Raw genomic sequence first — 13,387 nt, forward strand, 5'->3', positions numbered from 1 at the left:
ACAGTCCAGGACAATTGTGTCCAATGAGGGAAACATTTTGGCGTACCTTTCAGAGGAGGCCATAAGTGAAGCCTTCCATCTTCCAGAGCACAGGGACATGATATACAAGAGCATTGAAGGAGCCAGATCAGTGTACGATGATGATCCAGATGCTTGTCTAAGCATAATCAACAAGAACTGGCTACTCAAGAGTCGTCCCCGTCTGAGCAAAGTACCGAACACACCACACCGGATCGATTTCCAAGAGGAGTACAGAGATTTGATTACCATGCTCAACAGAGTTACAGGAGCACCTCATGCCTTCTATTTTGAGAAATGGATGTTTTATTTCATCCAGGTGATTGTTCAAGGGAAGGGTACAATACATTGGGCTAGGATAATTAGCCATTGCTTAGACGTACAGTTGAGAAGACTCAGGGCTACTAAGTCCTTCCACATGAGTTCATATGTCATCTATGCCTTAATCAGGAGCGTTGAGTACGCAGGACTACCTCACAGAGGAGTGATTGGAAGAGGACCCGGCGAGGTCAGAGTTTGTGAATCCTATACCCACTTGCATCATCCACCAGGGAAGAACTACAAGTTAATCAATGATACTTTCACGATGAACATCACAAGGACGTTGCAAGGAGGGATTCACAACAGATTATCTCAAGATGCCCAGGAGTTAATCAAGAGGTACGGTGCTTGGTTCATTCAGTTTCCCAAGTTCACTTACATTAGAGTGTATGGATGTCCTTTACCTCCATACATGTTGCCGAGATACCCGACAGACAGGATTGTGTTACTTGAAGTAACAAGGCAGTTGGCAGCATATGTGAAGGCATTCAGACACCGACATCAGAATGGAGTTCAGGTACCTATTATTTTGGGTAATTCAGTTGAGGTATGTCCCAATGTCTCAGCCATGGATGACGCAGAGAGGGAGTTAGCCTTGTATCCTTTTTCATCTTTTGCTTGGAGGAATAGTTTTGATCCTCATGGACATTTAGAGGAGACAGTCGGTAGAAGATTTAGACATGAGTACCAGATTGAAGATTTTATGATGAATCTCCTAGATGATCTCGAAGTGAAACGTAAGATACATTCTAGATTGCCTTTGGATTTCATCAGGAAATGTAAGATTTACAGAGTGGCCGACCAAGCTCAGGACAACGGCAGGCACATCCAATCTTCATATGATAGAGAAAGCAAAACAATAAGTTTGAATTGGAATGAGCCCAAGGCCGTGGATTTAGATGAATTGATGGCACCAGTCTTGTCTTGTACTCGCAGATGGGTAGACATTCAACATCAGAAGTTGAGAGAACAAGGCATAGCCATGTCTTTTACTTTGGAAGAAAAGCCAGCCGAAGGTGGAGCCAGTGTTAGTGAAGGCAATCCTAATCCTAGGAATTCAGGTGAAGGTAACCTTCGATGTGCCAGTGAGGGCAATCTCCATTCGAGAGGTTCAAAGAGAAAGGAAAGATCAGAAAAGAAAGAGCCTTCCAAGAAAAAGCAAGGTGCTAACAAAGATCAAACACCAGGTACTTCTTCCAGGCCAGAAAATAGAACAGTTCGAGTGGAAGAATCCATGGAATCGATGGTACAGAATGACAGACAGGGGGAAGAACAGGCACAGCATGTTTCATCCGATGGATCTCTCCAAGACTATGATTTAGATAATGATAATGAAGTAACATCTCCTCCCAGACAAGAAGAAGTAGTACACAAAGAAATTCAAGTTCAAGAGACAAGATCAAATATCCCAGATTGGTTGAAGGAAAGATTGACTAAGGTGATCGTAATTGAGGACGAGGACAGTGAAATCGATCTAGAGAGCCTTGTTGGACGCTCACGTATGACAACAGAGAAGAAGAAGGCTACAAAGATGTCCAAGATGATTCGAGATGAGACTGGATCTAGAAAACTGCAGATAGCTACACCGGCAGCAGACAAATATGAGGGTGAGATCCTAGCGGAGGACTATCATATACAGACTATTGAGTTAGGACCATCCACAACAGAGCAGACTTTAGATGATGCCACCGACACATTTGAGGCATTGAAGGACAAGTTCAGAGAAGAAGTAGAAAAGAATAGAAAGCTTGAGAAAGAGGTCGGTGCATGGAGGACATATTTCAGTCACATCAATGAACCTTTGGGACGTCAGGATCCAGTTAGATCACCATTGCAGGCATTGCCCCTTCAATCAATCAATGAAGCGGAAAGATTCAGGAATATGGTCCAGCGTACATGTAATTGGATGGATAGATCTCACACGGTGGCCATTGAGTTTATTACAAGGATGTCGAAGATCACCCACCAGGCTATCCAAGTTCTTGAGATAATCCACAGATTGATGGCAACAGTAGCTGCATTTGCCCATACCAAGGACGTTGTCATTCCTGTCTTGAAAGTTATAAGACATACATCCAGAAGAATTTTAGCACAAGAGAAGATCTTGGAAGGCGATTCTCACAGTTTGTTTCAGTGGTCAACCTTACTCCATATAAAGAGTGTTCTCTTTGAGGACATCAGTATTAGATGTGGTCAAGTTGAGGAGGTGATCAATCCGATCCAGGACAGAGTATTTGAGGTACTTCGTACCATTCTTGGCAGAAGGATCGAGGTCGAGACAGATGTGGATTTACAAGAATTTGAAGACAGAATCAAGATCATCTTTCGCAAGGACGCAGATGTTACAGATGAGCAGTATGATCAGATGTATGCCACCATGCTCCTAATTGATAGAACTAAGGAACTTGAACCCACTTGGGACACAGCTCTTCTAGATGCATTTGATCAGGTTATCCACTTAGAAGAGAGTATCAAGAATCTTCCCGAGATTCCAAGCACAGAAATCGAAGGAATTGTGACAAAATTCATTGCATATGCTAAGAAAGAGAATTGGAAAGGGAATAAGATTCTAGATGAAAGGTTGTTACAGATGACATGACATCTTATTTCTCATTGGCTGATACCTCCTAGATTTTTGTGCCAAATTTAATATTTGGCTATGTATTTAATGTTGTTCAGTAAAAAGGAGGTCATTTGTAACAAACCCTAATTAGGGTTTAGGTGTCATGATCTTGTCCGTTGATTTACTTTCAATCTGGACCTTTCATTGTAATTGGGGATGCTATTTATACCCCCATTTTTCATTTCATTTATATATAGAATAGTCAATAGAGAAATAGAGAATAGAGTTGAGAGATTAGAGTTGTAAGCAATTTTTATTTTATAGCAAGATTGAGTCTTGAAGAGAGAAGTTCAAGCAATTGTTGTATATGATGGCTTGGAAATCAATAAAATATTGAAGTTATGGTGTTTTGTTGCAAGTTTCTTGAGTTATCTTCATGGTTGTTGGATGTACTTGAATCACGCTCAATCAAAGTAGTTGTTAATTTGAAAGACTAAGTGTGAGATTTGATATTTGGTAGGATTCGCAATCCAAACCACTAGCTTCTTGCTGATTGTAGGAACGCCTTGCGTGGTCGACTGGAAAACATTTTGAGTCCTTAACCTTCAAGCATTTTCGCATCTAGGATATGTACCTTCGTAGTAGTGTCCTTGGTCTTTGATGCATTGAACACCATTATTACCTTAGAAGATCGCACTAATTTCAGTTGAGTTGTTATCTTATGGCAAAATTGAAATTGGTTGAGTCTTGCCGAATCTCATTCATGCTAAGTCGTTCATAGGATTAGACTAGATTAGATTTATTCAAACCCTGTCCTTTTTTCCTTTTTTTTGAAAGTTCCTTTTAGATTAGTAAAACCTTCGAACTGTTGAATCCGTAAGACGCCTTGAAGGAAACAGCAAATCACATCATACCACTAAAAAGCTTGTCCACACGTGGAGACCCCACTAAAAGAACCTTGGAGTCCACCTAACTGATCCTTTTTGCAGATCTTCAGCAGTTAGAGACTATTTTCTCAAGAGAGGATAAGATGCCTGTCGGTATTTTATTCTGTGTATGATTGTGTACAAAATACACGTCAACAGGATGGCGGGACAAGTTTCTGGGACGGCAAATTTTTTTTGCCAATTTTGGGGACGACGGGGGGATGACTATATAAAATATAGGGAAAATTTTAAATATATAGAGAAATTTTAAATGTTCATATGAAAAATAGATAAAACATGTATATATACATTATATTCATATGAAAACATGGATAAAGCAGCTATATGTACACTATCGAACCTTAACATACCACATTTGTGTTCAGAATTCATTGTCAATCCTCAATATGCATTCATAATTCATAATTAGTTGTCAATGCTCAATATGCATTCATAAATGAAAATTCATTGTCAATATGCTAGCACTTGTTTGCATGTAGTTCATTGTTTCTTTCTGGTTGGAGGATATTTTGATAGTCTTCCATTACTATTATGACCTACAACCGCTTCTTTATGCACTACAAAGTTTTGGGTGTTTGTGAAATTCATTAGCAAGTTGTTATTCATATTTCTGAGTGCTTTTGGCTATGATTCAGACCTGTTTACCTTTCGTATCAGTGAAAAGTCCAATATTGCAGACCTCTAACCACTTTTTTACACACTACAAAGTTCTACGTGTTTGTGAAATTTATTACCAGGCTGCTGCTCATTATTTCTAAGTGTTTTTGGAAGTGATTCAGACATGTTTACCTGTCATATTAGTGAAAATCCAGTTTTACAAACATAATAAAATTAAAAAATGTTTTTTTTGAGCATTTGAGTCTTTTCTTTTTTTTTAAATGTGCTGGGAAAAGGGGGACGGCTGGCCGCCCCCAGGATGGTTAGGGGACGTCACAGACATCCCCAACCATATTGGGGATGGGGGGATGCCCCCTAGCCACCCCCAAGTCCCCAAAACGTCCCTGGTATGGGGATGAGGGATTTTAGCCGGGGGACGTGTCCTCGGGTAACGTGTGTATTATATATATATATATGATGTTCATGTTGTGGTTGCAAGATTCAAATGGAGGATTGCATTATTGAAGAAATACTCATTTGGTAAGATGTAACCCTAACCCTAATTTGTTGCAATTGTGATTTTAAGGAAAATTCTAAGGCAAATTAGGAAGGGGACATTACATTATTTATCAAAGCAAGAGCTAGTACACAGCATGGATATACCCTTTATAACCAACCATGGCAACGGGTAATTCCAGCAGTCATCAACAAACCTGGAGCATAATATTACATACAAAAAGCCTCTCAAGAGGTAAAAAATCCTATATTGAAGGCAATAAACTAGATACTATAGAAGTACCATACAACATGCTGTGACTTCAAGCAAGATTTCCAAAAACAGCCATTACAAAATGATTCAGTAAGGAAAGAAAACAACACAACCAACTCCAATATTGCCTCAAGACCAAAGCAAACCTTTACCAACTGCACACTGAAATCCAGTTAGACACCCCGCATGCACCGGCCCCTGCTCTGTCAAGATTGTCACCCTGAATAGATACCTGCACAACCAAGAACTGGAAGCCAGCATCACTCTGCAGACAAACATCCACATTACCACGAGCAAGACTATCACTGCCTCCTCAAAGAAAGTCACTGTCACTGCTGAATCAAAAGAATGTGTCTTCCAAATTTCTTACTTTGAATTAAATCTGTCATTCTTCCTCGAGTGCAATGCAGTGAGTTTGGAAAAAGTGAGAGAGTTTATAACTGACTCTACTCCATGGACTGCCTTTCCATGTTTTCTCATTTGGTATGGCCATTTCTCAAATTGTTTTCAACACAGTCCATTTTATGACAATAAATATTTTAAATTACTAAACTTAAGTCGTAATGTATACTTACATTTAAGTCTTTTAAAGAAGAATGAATTGCAAGGGGTGAAGCGAGTGCTTGAACACCAGTTCCCTTTACATTTGACAATGGGAAGCTCCTTGAGATATGGCAATACTCAAATGGAGACCATTTTTGTGAGAACTATCACATTTATTAGTCGCTCTTATCACTTAAACTAAGTTCATTAATATTTTAAGAAATGACACATAAACAATTGTAAGCTCTTTCTATTAACCACAAACTTTTAGAGAGAAGAATTTAAATAATTATCTTTTATTTTGTTAGCTCAATGGAGCTTCCATAGTTGTTTTTATTTTTTAATCACATATTAAACTTTATCGTTCCAATCTAACTGAGGTACCAACCTTCTTTGGTAGCCCTAACACAAGACTAACAACCTGCTTATTTCATAACTGATCTATAACCTTTCAAATTTAGAATCTGCAAATCCAGAATTATGAGCTAACATACGCTATTTGAATTCAAATGGTAATTGTTATCGAGAAGGATTTGTTGAACATATAGGAAATAGACACAATGCAAATAAGACAAATCCTGCAAAACTTGGAAATTTTATCCCAGTAACTCATCAAAGAGAGAAAACTAGACTGTATGGTAGCAGCAAAACACCATACTACCTTTATTAAGAACAGCAATTTTACCAAGTATAATAGGATGCTTCAATGCAAGCTACCTCTTGCTCCATTAGTTGCAATACTAGTGCCTCAGCCTTTCTTTTAACACACCTATGAACAACTAGAACTTGTGCTCCATACAATTTTGTTTAATCTTACCATGATTTAGAAACCAACACTATTCTTATGACAACAGAATTATCCCAAGCACAAGAAGAATTTCTACAGTCAACAGAAGCTTAATGGATGCCTGTTTCGTTCAGATTTTAATTTCTGATTTGTGGTGTTGGTGGCTGTGGCTGCAAACACGGTACAGTCTAAGATACTTCTCTAATCGCGGTATAGTCTGTGTTTTCCTGCTCTATAACCTTGTTCAACACCTATCCCTACATTTAGTTTTTTGGATCCATTTTACTGTTTATAAATATCCAAGTTTTTGCATGCTTTATTACAATTTCTTATGATCCATTCATATCAATAACATTTTAGCACTAATACTGAGGATATACATTTCGCATTGAGAAATACTAAATACAGACATACAAATGTTTAGCAGTAGTCTTGACTTTTCAGAAATGTTTTATTTCATTTTACACTAAGAAACCCTGAATGAAGACAAACCATCAAACTTAGTTCCCACTATTTCCAAACAAGGGCCAAAAATGGCAAAATGCTTCAATAACTTTCCTTTCTTCCCCCACCACTACAATTCCTTTCAATGCATCACCTTGTACACCATATAGGATGCCTTCAATAGATTCTATGCCCAATTCAATACGCCTGGACCCATTCGTAAACACACCTACAAACACCCATCTCCCTATTCCCAAAGGTGCTTTTATCAATGTTTTTACCATCATTGGATATCTGGCCTTTACACAGAAATTAGTAACTGTGCAAGAATTTGTAGCAAAACACACAAGAACAACATTGGAGGTACATGTCTTCTGAAATTCTAACATCCAACTATTTTCATCCTTCTTGGTAGAGTGCACTACAGTAAGGTTGGGAAAGGCAAGATTGTTTATAATTGACTCTGCATCACTCACTGCCCTTCCACGTATTACCAGTTCATTTGGCCATTTCTGCAAAGTATATTTGAAATATGTTTCTGTCGGTAGACTTCACTAAATGACAATAAATATTTTAAATTACAAACAGTTTCAGTTACCTTTATAGTCTGAATGCAGGGTTGAAGAGCTGATCTATACTCTGCAATCAGTTCCACTGTTCTCAATCGCTCCATGTACTCAAAACTTTGTATGCCTGGTGACTTCCAGCAGGTCCTTGCTCTAATAAACTCCAATGATGTCAAATGTTCCACACCTTCCATTTTCTCTACTTTATCGCAACCTTGCATTATAATCCATTTGATCGAAGATAGATCTGCAAAACTTGGGAGCTCAATTAACTGGGGACACTCAGATATATGGAGACTTTGAAGGTTTACCAGACTGCCAATACCCTGTATCTTCCTCAACGCTTTACAATTTTTCAATTCAACTTTCTTCAGTGATGTTGGAAGGTTTTCAATATCTGTCAGATAGTCATTTTGATATAATGTGAGAGTTTCAAGTTTGGCAAAAGTGTCTTCAAGTATTGATATCTGTGACACTTGTGTGTAGCATATATCTATATGCTGGAACTTGCATAATGAAGAACAAGACTGTAATTCTGTGAGTGGGCAATTACGAATCAGCAAAACTTGAAGATGTGGCATTTGACCAAATACATTTGGAAAGCATTTCAGTCCTGATTCCCTTATGAGTAAACTCTTTAACAGATTTAGATTCCCTGCAGATTCTGGCAAAGATTCCAACTTTTCACAACCCAGAATGTTGAGATCACTCAAACTGGACAAATTTCCAAGGGATGATGGCAAGCCTGTCAAGAAAGGACTCCCTATATGCAGTTCTTCCAAACTGGTGAGCTGCCCAATGTTAGCCGGCACATCCCTTAACTTGGTACGATCTACACAGAGCCTTTTCAAGTTTTCCAGTTCACCAATATTATTTGGCAAATCCTTTAAGCTGGTACCTTCCACATAGAGCTCTCTTAACGACACTTGATTTGTGATTTGATGAGGCAGCTCTTGCAATTCTTTGCATCCTGAAAATTTCAAATATTCTAGCATTGCTAGGTTTTCCAGCATATCTAACCTAAAGCTAAGCTTCTCACAATATGATAAATCAAGATGTTGAAGGTGTATCAGTTGCTTGAAAGAAACTGGCAACAGCTTCAGCTCCTTGCAATTTTGCAAGTTTATATGTCGAAGGTTTTTTAAATTCCCAAAACTGGTTGGTAGGCAAGATATTTCACAGTACGGTAACTCCAGGTGCTGCAAGGATTGGAGACCACAGAATTCGTTTGGGAGATTCTTCAATAGATTGTACTTACCAATTAAGGTTATTTTTTTCAAATTCTTTAGACATCCTATTGAAGTTGGAAATCTCTGCAATTTATATCCGTCACTGATAATCAGCTCTCTCAACTGCAAAGGAGGCTGCATCGAATCCAATTTTCATTACAGTTCAGCTAGGCTGTAAATTTAAGATTCGAAATGTAATTCTAGAATAACATTAAATGAGATACTTACGTGCTTATCAGCCCACAATTCATGTAAGTTTCCAGCACACAGAAGCTCTAGAATTCTTAGATTTCTCAATGAAGTCCATGAATGAAGATTTTTCTTCTGAAAGTTATAGCAGCGAAACCAGACAAGATCTGACGCTCTGGCAAATTCTTTGATAAACATGTTTCCACTACCAACAAGAATTCTCAATCCAACCATGGAAGATTGAGAGCGCCTAAACCATTTGTTGGAGAATCCCATAACCTTGATAAACTTTTCTAAAGGTGGTTGGTGATGAGCTGACCGGTTAATATATTCAGTATTCTTTATCCCACATATAGGCATTATTTCCTGAATGGAGAAAAAAAACATAAATTAGATCAGCTAGAAGGAAAACATGCCATACTTAATGACAACTGATAAAAGAAAGCATAACTCACCCTGGCTTGTTTCCGAGTGTTAAATATCTGCTCTGCAAGCCATATACGAGAGGGGGAGTGTCTCTTTGCAAGATCCCTTCCCAAATCTCTAAGGTGATCATGCATTCTTATGCAATTTTCTTTGTCTAGGTCAACCAGACACTTATTCACAAGTGTTTCCCAACTATGCAAACCATTCCACCCGCATCCATCCCATACTTCAATGGCCAAAGTACTCTTTTCTCCAATGAAGAAACAAGCTATGTCCATAAATATTTCTTTCTCTTCTTCATCTAGGGCATCATAGCTTACTTTTAGTGTTTGTTTAATGTCCTCTGGCAATATCCTGGCGATTTTATTCAATTGAGATACCCAGTAATCTGTGGATTTGCCATAAACGTGTCCTCCAAAGACCTTGAGAGACAAAGGCAATCCATTGCAAACATTTAAGAACTTTTCAACTAGATTTTGAAATCCCTCCACTGGATGTGATTGTAAGAAAGCATGCCAACAGAAAAGTTGCTTGGCATGCGAGGGTTCCAATCCTTTCATTTTATAAATAGAAGAGGTGCCCCACTTTGTAAGAACTCCCAATTCACGAGATGTGACAATGATCAAACTATTGGATCCAAGATTGTCTTTTGTTGGCAGTAAAGCATGAAGATGGTCTTCGTGATCCACATCATCCAAAATTATGAGTACACAAAGATCTCTCAAGTAATTTGCTAGAATTCCTCTGCCTTCTTCTACATTGTCCAATGATAAATATGTGGCACCAAGGTCCTGCAGAAGCTTTTTCTGCTTCTCAAGTAAAGCATTTCTGCTTGCAGCATCTCGCACTTCAAACAGAAAACTGGAGCTGTGGAAGGAAGAGCATTTTCTGTTGTACAACTCTTTAGCCAGTGTAGTTTTACCCGATCCACCCATACCCACTATCCCCACAATCTGCACATTCTTCTGACTCTGGATAGATTCAAGTCTACAATCAAACTCTTGTACAGCATCATCCAGCCCAACTGGATATTTGGCTACCTTGAAAGGGACTATTTTAATAACCTTGACTATAATATTTACTATATTCTTTAACAGCTGCTCCTCATCCCTACATGTTTGCAATGAGATAAGAAAACAAAAATTGAACAAAGATCACATAGCAGTTAAATGATACCAGATTTTCACAATCTACAATTTGATTTATTTCTAGATTTCTGGATTAGATTGTGTATAAGTTTTTGAATCAATGTTTCAGACTCTGTGATCCATCATGAGGATACTACAGAGCTAAGAGACATGATGATGGATCATTCAGAAAATGTTGATTAAAAAAATAATACTCAATCTAATTGAGAAATCTAGAAATAAATCGCATTGCAGTACCAATTACACCAGAATTAAATAATAATTAAGAATAGATGAGGTGTAAGGTTGCTGAGGAAACATATACTTGTCATTGTTAACCACAAAGCCAGAATGAAATGAAATGTTCTGCAGTGCCATCTTCCACTCCTCAAGCTTTTCCGAGGTATACCTGCCCTTCTGTTCATATTGAGAAAATGCAGGAGAATAAATTCCTTTTCCTTGACCCACCCATCTAAGATCAGAAGGGTCAACATAGTAGAAGACAGGAACAATTCGGGTGCCAGTTTTGAGCATAAATGACAGCTCAGCCAAACACCAAGGGGAATGTGCATAGCTCTTTGAGAATATAGCAATATGAAGTGAAGCACTTCTCATGGCCTCTTGTATATGCATGGGTATGAGATCACCTGGCTGAAGTGCTTCTACATCTAGGAAAATTCGTAAACCCATACGATTAAGTGCATTATAGATAGCAGTTGCCAGTGTGTGTTTAACATCAGGTCCACGGTGGTTGATAAACACATCCCATGGCTGCTTAGCAAGTGTTGAGGACGATGTGCCCACAGATGGTGGTACGATTCCATCAAAAGCCTGCCAGAGTTCCTCCTGCTGTTGGGGACCTGTGAAAGATGAAGATGTTGCCATGATAGGTAATGGAATTGAATTGAATTGAAGTGGGCAGACAGGAAGCTTCAGACCAAGTGCTGTAAACCCCAGGTAAAAGAGGTGTGAGCAAATGCGTATAAAGACTTGGTGAACTTTGGATAGGAAATGATGGGCAAGTCATGGCATTACGGATGACACAGGATTCCAGTGAAAAAGTAAACCGGCTAAACATGGCCGATGGCATGGACTATCAGATTCAAAACAGCCTTATTTATTTATTTATTTATTTTGGTTTAGAAAGCGAGACTTCTAGTGCAATTGACAATTCAAACATTCGCTTTCGTAGAATCTTTTGTCCTCACCATCCACCGACGAGGAATATTTACACAATTTCGGCTTTACTATTATTATATGACTAATATTTAGGAAAATGTCGATATTAAGGTAATTAAAAAAATCATTTTTTATTTTTTGAAAATTAATCAAATTTGTTTCAATTTTATATGGCGGGTCTACTAATTGAAATCAAATCAAATCCATTTTTGGGGTTTGTGGGATGGTTTTATTTTTTGTTTTTCTAACGTGATTGTGCTATTACTAACCTCATGTAGACCTATTGCCATTGTAGAACACCTATCAACATAATTATCATTTAATTCATTAGAATCAATTGTAGTGATTTAACTTGAAAGGGAAGAGAGCCTCGTCTTAATTTTATCTAAAGGTCCTTCAAATACTTGAAAAATAAACTATTGATCCACAAAACTCATCATTGTTAGTAAACACACAAATCTCTATTAATAAAATACATCATTCATTTTTTTGTTAATTAATAATAACTATTAATAAATTGTTACGCTATGGGATCACCTGTTAATGTAATGGTGAAATGGTTGCATTGTTTGTGGTGCAACCCAGGCTCAAGTCCTTGCTTGGACCAAAGCAGTATGTTAATATATCAGTTCGATCCCACCTTGGTAGGAGAAATTGATGGCAGTTGATTTTGGAGGACGTATAGGTGAACTTGGTGGATGCATGGACTGACTAACTGTGTTGTGCTCACGGACCCTGTTCCTCGTAGGCATGTGTTGCTCGCAGATCCGGTTTCTCGTTGGCGTGTATTGCTCGTGGACTTCTGTCGAACCCACACGAGTCTTTCATGCCTGACAATGGTTCATGGTCCTTGTTGGGCTATCATGCTTGCGGTTCTGCACTGTTTGTCTTGGAGATTTAAGGTTGAGGAAGGCACCAAGGAGAAATAAGGGTGTAAGAACACCGTAAAAACTGAGGATGAGGCCCCTCAACAATGTGGTCTCACTGGTTCATAGCTCCAATCAAAAGTAATTACCGAGCAAAAAAAACAAATAAATAATTTTTTACGTTCTTAATCATGAATTATATAGTATTTGTGTAATCAATTTCTAGTAAGCATAATCTTTAATTGAGTTATTTATGAGCCTATATCAAAGAAATTATAACATTTATATTATCTAATAATTTTAGGGTTTAATGAGAATCCAAACATAAGTCTACATCTAGGTGCTTGTAGAAGAATATAAAAACCTGATGCAAATGTATATATGGCACAAAATGCAAATATTATCTATAATCCAATATTGAGAATGTGGAAAAATAAAAATAAAATCGATTGAGGTGAACAAAGGAAATTGCATATAATATATAGGCCTTGGGAACATAAGTCGAAAATGCAACTTTCCTAAAGTAGTTGAATTGCCCACAAATGAACAAGTGGTGGGAGACTAGTTAAATCAAGTGAGCTCAACTTGGTGTGTGGTATTCATAATTGCTAAACCTACCTAAGTAAATAAATTGAATCGCATAAGTAAATTTAAAAAAAAATTGGAATCAAATAGTTACACCAATAATAATGCCGTTATATATGAAGTAGTGAGTAGTAGTTAATCATTGTATAATGAATTTTTGTTCTCTTTGAATTTTTTATGAAGGGTTGCCATTCAAAATAGCTTATTATTATTAAGCATTTGTATATTGTT

General features: G+C 37.8%; 1 protein-coding gene across 1 annotated transcript; it reads right to left on the reverse strand.

The window, feature by feature from the left end:
• Positions 1–6,908: 6,908 nt before the first annotated feature.
• LOC131046330 (disease resistance protein RPV1) lies at positions 6,909–11,614 on the reverse strand. Its single transcript, XM_059216519.1, has 5 exons — positions 10,852–11,614; positions 9,429–10,509; positions 9,013–9,339; positions 7,588–8,919; positions 6,909–7,501 (listed from the first exon to the last, which is right to left on the reverse strand). The coding sequence occupies exons 1-5, from the start codon at positions 11,409–11,411 to the stop codon at positions 7,046–7,048; spliced, it is 3,756 nt and encodes a 1,251-aa protein (XP_059072502.1). The 5' UTR covers positions 11,412–11,614; the 3' UTR covers positions 6,909–7,045.
• Between the last annotated feature and the right edge of the window lie 1,773 nt (positions 11,615–13,387).

This window comes from Cryptomeria japonica, chromosome 2 (genome assembly GCF_030272615.1).
Source record: "Cryptomeria japonica chromosome 2, Sugi_1.0, whole genome shotgun sequence".
Classification (NCBI taxonomy): domain Eukaryota; kingdom Viridiplantae; phylum Streptophyta; class Pinopsida; order Cupressales; family Cupressaceae; genus Cryptomeria; species Cryptomeria japonica.

Excerpts from the sequence above, each read along its gene's own strand:
- LOC131046330 (XM_059216519.1), bottom strand. The coding sequence starts at position 11,411 with ATGGCAACATCTTCATCTTTCACAGGTCCCCAACAGCAGGAGGAACTC. Across the intron at positions 8,920-9,012 it reads AATTGTGGGCTGATAAGCAC|CCTCCTTTGCAGTTGAGAGA; the intron begins GTAAGTATCTCA and ends GATTCGATGCAG. Across the intron at positions 7,502-7,587 it reads CCTGCATTCAGACTATAAAG|AAATGGCCAAATGAACTGGT; the intron begins GTAACTGAAACT and ends TATACTTTGCAG.